The sequence below is a fragment of the Echinococcus granulosus genome (assembly GCF_000524195.1).
Source record: "Echinococcus granulosus chromosome Unknown EG_S00075, whole genome shotgun sequence".
Taxonomy (NCBI): domain Eukaryota; kingdom Metazoa; phylum Platyhelminthes; class Cestoda; order Cyclophyllidea; family Taeniidae; genus Echinococcus; species Echinococcus granulosus.
This window is the reverse complement of record NW_020170455.1, coordinates 385,822-393,361: the sequence shown is the minus strand read 5'-3', so window position 1 is coordinate 393,361 and position 7,540 is coordinate 385,822. Positions and strand designations below refer to the sequence as shown.

The 7,540-nt window shown below is 41.2% G+C and overlaps 1 protein-coding gene across 1 annotated transcript; it reads left to right on the top strand. All coding sequences in view use genetic code 11, as the record gives it.

Moving 5' to 3' along the window:
* Positions 1 to 212: 212 nt before the first annotated feature.
* On the top strand, positions 213 to 7,242 carry EGR_07373 (hypothetical protein; the record flags this gene model as incomplete). Its single annotated transcript, XM_024496622.1, has 8 exons — positions 213 to 314; positions 393 to 878; positions 1,813 to 1,943; positions 2,014 to 2,097; positions 2,982 to 3,099; positions 4,956 to 5,192; positions 6,440 to 6,559; positions 6,925 to 7,242. 8 exons carry the CDS (start codon positions 213 to 215, stop codon positions 7,240 to 7,242), a joined length of 1,596 nt encoding a protein of 531 aa, XP_024349001.1.
* Between the last annotated feature and the right edge of the window lie 298 nt (positions 7,243 to 7,540).

Here is a 7,540-nt window from a genome sequence, read left to right as displayed (position 1 = left end):
TTTTTTCAAAGTATGTTATTCTAGAGATTGTATCCTGCAATCGCACCTCTATGAAATCATTGTTTAATTCCCATTCACAGAGTTTGAACATTTGTATTCTTTAGATACCTTCTAACTTCATGCTAAAGTGGGTCTCGAAGTCGTCATAGATCTAAGTTATGGATGCGTTTTGTATCCTTATTTTAGACTATAGGTCCTAATTGCTGTAAATAATGGTAGGCACAAATCCGGGAGAACTGGTTCTCCACTCTCTTCTGAAGCAATTTGCTTCAATCTGTCAGTCCAAAGTCGAAAGTGCTATCGGTGAAAAAGTGGTAAGTTAGTTCTGCACAAAATTTTCAACTTTTCCTTTTTAAACACAGATAAAGTGTGCTCATTTATTGCCATGTCAGGGCAATGATCTAATCAAATGTATGCGCCTGCAAGAGGATATGGCCTTCCAGCAGTTGCTGGGCGCTCTCTACACTTGTGCAGAGCATGCGCTGCCCTGCCTTTTGCAGACGATCAACAAGTGGTACGACACACAGCACTCTAGTGGCGGGCTCTATCCCTTCCGCCGCGCGACTTCAAAGACCTCAGGAACTCGAAGTCACACCCTTTCGGCCGCTACTGGCCAGGCTCCTGCGTTAGCTGGCGGCCATGATCTCCTCATCCGTTCCATGCATGTCGAGGGGTCCAGTGCCGTTGTTACTTCCGGTGCCGGTGATGTCTCTGATACTATAGCCTATTCTAGTGGTGGCGCAGCTATAGCTGGGGAGGTGGGAAATGCTGTTCTGCCTCTATCTGGTGCTTCTACTACCCCTCTGGAATCCACCACTTCAACTTCGTGGCTCGCGATGTCCACTTCAGTACGCGAAAACATGGCTGAGAGAAGGGATGTAAGTTGGTTCAGTAAAAAGTTTCTTCAAATATGGCTTAAGGTTATTTCTGAAGTTTTTCCACTGCACTGTCCCCTCAATTGCGTATTGGGCAAGAGATGTTGAAGTCGTGCTCGGCTACTCTGAAAAGCTAAAGAAATATAAATTCATTTTAAATTACCCTGGATTTTGATTACTTTGGGGGTGTGAAGTCATCGCTTTTCGAATGTGCTTTGATTTTTGGTCGACGTTTTTTCACTGCTCGGACGATAATCATCAATAATGTCCGGTTTTGCGTGATTTCAAAATTCACCTTGGAGTTAAGTCGCGTTTTAGCTGTACTTTTCAATAGGTAGGATATATTCCTTCTTAAGTCGTCGTTGTTTTTAACGGAGAAAGTTAGTAATATCACGTAAAAAGATTAGTGTGTTCGAGTGTGGTTTGTCTTGAATCCCCAGCACAGTATTACAATTTAAAATGGCTCAAACTACATGAGCCTGAAGCAAGGTCTGACATGCAGTGTTGTTTTTTCAAAAATGCTTTTTTAAATAGTTTGAAATGTACTGCCTACACTTTTAGCTCTTGAGCCTCTATCCTACAAATCATATTTCAAAATTTACACGTTAAAGATTGGTGTAAAAACTATGCACCTAGATTCATCCTTCGACATGAGTGATAAGAGAGTAAGCTTTGAAGGTGTGGGCTGGAAAAATGGTGCCCATCTTCAAAGAATCAAGACAACTAAAAAAAGTCCTCACCAAACATGTTTGAAGATTGGCGAATGTCAATGCTCCAAATTGGAGGATAGGACAGGCATAATAATAGCTATGTACAGCACACTTCTTATCCTTGACTTTAAAATATTGAACTCAAGCACAATCTGTCGATGAGTCCCTTTTCTCCTTTTAACAAATCACTCAATTGCAATAAGTCCTTGTCTTTATCCTTCCTATAGCTATGCATCGACATCCTGTACTGTCAAGCGCTAACCTCTGTGCTGAAACAGCTGCCGTACCATCCTGGTCACGAGGAAATAATCAACAAAATTCTCGATCGGGCTTTCAAGCATTTTGAGTACAAGGAGAAGTGAGTCCTTCGCCCATCAACAATCTTCATTTCACCATGAGCCTTCCTTAACTGTGGATACTTTTGACAGTTTGCAGACGAAACCAAACGCAGAAAACATCAATACTGTGGCGGATATGTACGCGAAGGTGGTCGGCGAGTTGTCGCAGACGAGGTCAGCTACGCACACTACTTCTCTCAATTTGCATATCTATCTTTTTTCACGCATGCGTGCGGGTGATAGGAGAGGTATTCAGATGAAATCGGGATCGGGTTTACGAAAAAATTGATGAAATTTAAGCCGTAATCGTCATTACCTAGACCCTCCCTATAATTACGCACTTATCTGCAATTGTCCAACTAGTAAATGAAAAGCTTTGACATAGACTTGCTTTTGAGGCTGTGCTATCTCAGGCGAGTCCGTTTCATCTCGTCATCTGCGCTGAAATTCTGGTGAATTGTCGTGCTTCCATTGCTTTTATGCTCGTTTTAACTTTGGAGTGAAGCCGACCATCCAGATTTGGCCACATGCAATGCTAGGACCCAGAAAACGCTCCTACAACTCTATGCATCACTCAACTTATCTGCGCGGATCAAATGTGGAATGCTTTCTTGGTATCTGGCGGTAGTTAACATTTCGGAATCGTAAATGTTCGTAAATGATTGTGTTTGTCGTTGTCGTATCACGATTGTTCTCTTGTGTAGTTGATTTACGTGTCATGCTATGCGTCGATATGGTGTTCCACGCGCCGAATGTTTACTTAGCTGCCGAGGTTTTAATTAAGAGACCTATGGGAGCTTTTGAAGCTTAGACACCATTCCAAAGTCTTATTGCTGAGTGATTGCTGACTTCTGTACGAATGGATACTCCCGATTCCACTTTTTACTCATTAGCAAGCAGAAATCTGTGTATGAGCTGCTAATGATGCCTCCAACCTTAACAATCAGTGTCCAGACTGGTCCATTACATGCCCTATGTATTATTAATGCTTGGCAGCTAGCCTTCTTATAGCAGTAAAATTTGAAAAACTTTTTGATCTGATTTCCTCGTCCCCTTAGATTTAACCTCGTGCGACAACACTTTTCCACACGACTGGAACATCTGCGTGCAAAGGAGAGTAGTTCGCACACGATGCACAGCATTATCTCCCTCCTTATGGGTATGAAGTTCTTCCGCGTCAAGGCGAGTATTAATAAGCTTGCAGAAGGTTACTGTGTTTTTTGCGCCCTCTTTTTTATAATTCGGCCGATTGAAGTAGCAGTCATTACCCTGTCATCATTCTTAAAAGAAATTAAATCGACAGCAATCGGTGTTGGTTTTTGAGTAAGTTTCAATGCCTATGGTTCGTAGCAAATCGTTGTTTGCGTGAACCAAACGGTTTTTTAGCTTGCATGCCACCAACCAATATCTGATCTATTTTCAACCTCCTCTGCTCATTATTTTGTGAAAGCTGTTGTCTTATGGTGTTATTAATTTTACCGGTCGTATGCGGAATGAAGTAAGCTTTTAAAGGCTCTTCTGAAGTCTCTCTTTTTTAACCGTAAATAATATCCTTTGCCTTATGTGAAGAACTGAACTATTTCTTCCCAAAAAAACAAGATTTTCTAGTAGACTTTGATTTAATGATTCTAGTTGTTTATTCATTCCAAGAGTGGTGAAGTCGCGGTCATTTTGATCATTTTTAGACTGAGAAAGGTTGTTCTCCATTCGAGCTTTAAATGTTGGGCTTCAAGTCGAAAGGAGTCTAATTACCTCCATGACAGATTAAAACCTAGTAATTTTGTTCTGAGTCCAATCAATTTCTAAAATGACTGAGGGAGAATTCGAACTTTTTACCCCCGTATCAAAGTTAGTTATTTTATTCCAAAGGGTAAAGGGGCCTTAGTTCACCGCAGACTTTTGCTCATCGTTTATCCTCCTTGTTCTGAGCTTACGCCCCGTAATCCGATTAATTCACTTCCAAAGTTCAAAGTTCGCGTCTAGAAAGGGAGTTAATGCCGGCATACTGTGGGCTTGTTTGCTCGTAGACAACCCTACTCTCATCTTTCCAAACACTGTTCTTTAACTTTTCGAGTCATCTGCTTTTACGATTCAGTAATTTGTACCAGAGGAAAGTGAATCTAACCTACTTGAAATCTACGCAGTTTTAAATTCGGTCATTTTTTTCCAGTGTTCATAATCTGACAACCCTGAATCGTGTTGCAAAACGTTGGTTTAGGTCTGAAATAATAGAATATCTGTAGAATGTTCTCGATGTAAGAATAATTACATTTTTTTTTTGGTTTTTGAGTAGCTGTTAAATTGAACAAAATAAATAATGGTAATTTTTGTCATACTAGAACAATATAATAACTGGATGGTTGTGGTGGTCAATTTGCTTCTGTGGTCGCTGGTGAACTTGCTGAGGGAATCGGGTGTTTCTTGTCTAATGACTTAACTGAAACCCTGAGAATTTGCTGTAAATAGATTAAACAAACGTGTCGATGATGGAGTTGTTTGAGGCTAGCAGTTTGACTCCTTGCTGGTTTAGCTCGTTTACTTAGTTGAACACTTCATACTTAATGACCTACAACCACAAGCGTTAATCGAACCGCTAACTGATACTCATGAGTAGATACAATGTACCCAATGTCAAAGCGCTCGTCTCAGTCATTTTAATCATTCTCCCATTGGTTCGGATGTTTTACCTCTAGTGATATAACATCGCAAATAACCCTCAGATTACTAATTGTTGATCGTAAGTAGATGGTTTCAGTGTAAAAATGAAATTTACTAATTGGCTGTTTTATGCTCATTTGTCAACCCTTCCGTTAGTTCATCCAAACTGTGCTTGCGGTTTTATTTATCATTTCTAGGGTTCATCATCTCTAAACGTGTAGTAGTAATGCATCTACGTAATAACTCAAAACCATGTCCATTTGGCGCATCATTGGCTCTCCTCACTTTATTGAGGATTTCACGGTTTTGGCCCACAATATCTACCCAAAACAGCGGAACTTTAATTAACCGGAATTCTTTCTCCCCACCAACAGATGCACCCGATCGAGGAATTTGTGAGCTACTTTACCTTTTTGCACGAGTTGGGTCAATACTTTCTCGAAGTGAAGGAGAAGGAGATCCGTCATGCAATGACATGCCTCTTTGTGGAGATTCTTCTACCCGTTGCTGCTGTGGTGCGTCATGAGGTGAACATCCCGGCACTGAAGAACTTCGTCGATCTGCTATACAATCCTGCCTTCGAATTGGCAAACAAGAAAAAGCATGCTCTGGTGGGTGGTGTTGGATTTTGGAGGATATTTTTTGTGCTACTGTTATGTTGCATTTCCTTACCATTTCCGTTACTGGCGCCACAGATATGACACCCCAATTTTCTTACCTGAGGCCCCAGGTCACACGTATATGTAATCAAGAAGGATGTACTTGGAGCGAACGAAAAAAGCGAATTACTAAAAACTAATGTTGCACTGAAATAAGAAACCTCTGAACTCCGGTGTTTGATTCCCCCTTGATGTCCTGACAGCGAGCAGATTAAGTATCTGTCATGGTTCTTTCCCAAGAATTAACCTCCTGGATTGATGTTTTCATAAGGCGCCAGTTTTGGAAACTGCGGATTGGAGTATTTTGGTTAAAATCGATACGTGTTTTGGAAGACTTCGATGCTCCTTATATGCTCCTTGCTTTTTCATTAGTTATCGGCCTCTATCTGCAATTGACACCTAGATTGCTGCCATTGTGTAATCTTGGCATTTAAAGTATTTTTTTGGCATTTTATTGAAAATGACTTGACGTTTTGTAACGTCAACGAGTCATTTATCATTCTCAAGCGATCAAAATACTTTGCATTTACTTTAATTTTATGATTTTTTTAAAAAATGGGTCGATAAGACCCACTTTTCTATCAACAATTGTGTCTAATTGTCTTACTATTAGGGTCATTATCAGATCCGTAAAAGTGAGTCCGCCCTTCATCATTAGCGCCTATCTGATGTATAAGACTCAGAATCTTTGGGATTGCGGATTAGGTACCTGAGTGCTTGCACATGCGTTACTATGTCACTTATCCAGACACCAGAGTAGCGGAGAGGATTGTATTTCTAAAACTCACGCTATGGTGTTTCTGCAGCATGTTCAGTTGTTGAGCATTCGGTTTTCGTAGTCATGGCTGTGGCCGACTGGGCGTCATGCTTCGCATCCGTTATTCCAGTAGAAAGGTCATTTTCAGACTTGCCGAAACCATTCGACAAGGCAGATTGATTCTCACGCTAAAACACACGAAAGTTATTTTTCGCTCGCACTAAAAGCATAGTTTAGAATGCTGCGTTTCGTTCATTACCGAATTTCTGTGGCAAGTTTAGTGCATTCCTTCATCGGTGAATGGCAAATGTTACACCAGACCATGGGGTAATTTAGCTGCATTCGCAACATTGAACCAAAATTCTTGATAAGAAGCTTTCTTAAATTAAATTTTGAGAAGTGCTTTTATTTGTGCATATATTTGCCTTATTGTACCTTGTAGGCCCTTTTTCCCATGGTCACTTGTCTCCTGTGTGTGAGTACCAAGGTCTTCTTCCTCAACAACTGGCCTCCATTCATGTCGTTGTGTTTGAGCCAACTAAAGAATCGTGACCTGGGCCAGGTCAGTGTGGAGTCATTGTTTCGTCTGCTCTGGTAAGCGCTTTCCTCTTCAACTCTCTTCCCGCCCTGATGTCACCAGTTGTTGACTTTGGGGTTTAGGAATGGCTGGCATTGGTGGGTACGGCAGAGCTGAGAAACCTAAATAAATCAGCGTGATTGGGACCATAAGCTGAAAGCACACTGCCATGCGGTATGCGGTTTGTCTCCGACGCTTCTCTAACACGTATGAGCCTGAAGGTAACTTGATGAAGTACTGGGAAGCCATTGGCGTTGCTCTTTACCACCAGCTTGTGGGTGCGATTCGCAGGACACTGTATGTAATTAAAATAAGCATCATCTTTGTGCCTACCGTTTGCCGTGTCTTAGTCGTCGATTTTTGGGCTCACTGGTGTTATTCCTTTGCAATCGGGTATCATAGCAGCACTAGAGCGAATTAAGCAACTTCCAGGTAGAATCGTTTGTCTACTACAGTGGGAAATTTTTGAAAGATGTGGATCCCGAACCCTCGATTATCAAGTACACTACGATGTTGGAACTTTCAGCTGCTCAGCGGCAAGACCTTTGGGTGGTGTCAATTTTTTGAAGATGGTTCTACGTCTGTCAATGTTCATCCTTGCTGTGGTGCCTTTCAGTCCAGTCTCTGATTTCTGCCGTGAAAACTCGGTCTGCACTTGGGACATCTAATCGATGTAGAATCTCTAGTTGTGAATTTACACTAGAGACGAACGAACGTTGTTGGAACGGTGAAGATAGTCATGCACGAAGAGTTAGCGCGGACCGGTCTTTAAATTTTTTATCTGTACTGACCAATCTTTCCATCTCAAAGTTGGTTTAAAAATATCATTTAAAAACCAGAAGTTAAGTTAATGGATGTGGCAGGAGAATATGTCGGATGAGCAGATTCGATCAGCGCTATCTAAAATTTTCCCCTTTTATAAATGCACAGTTCCCCCTAGGAATTGAACTATCATTAAGTGCGTAG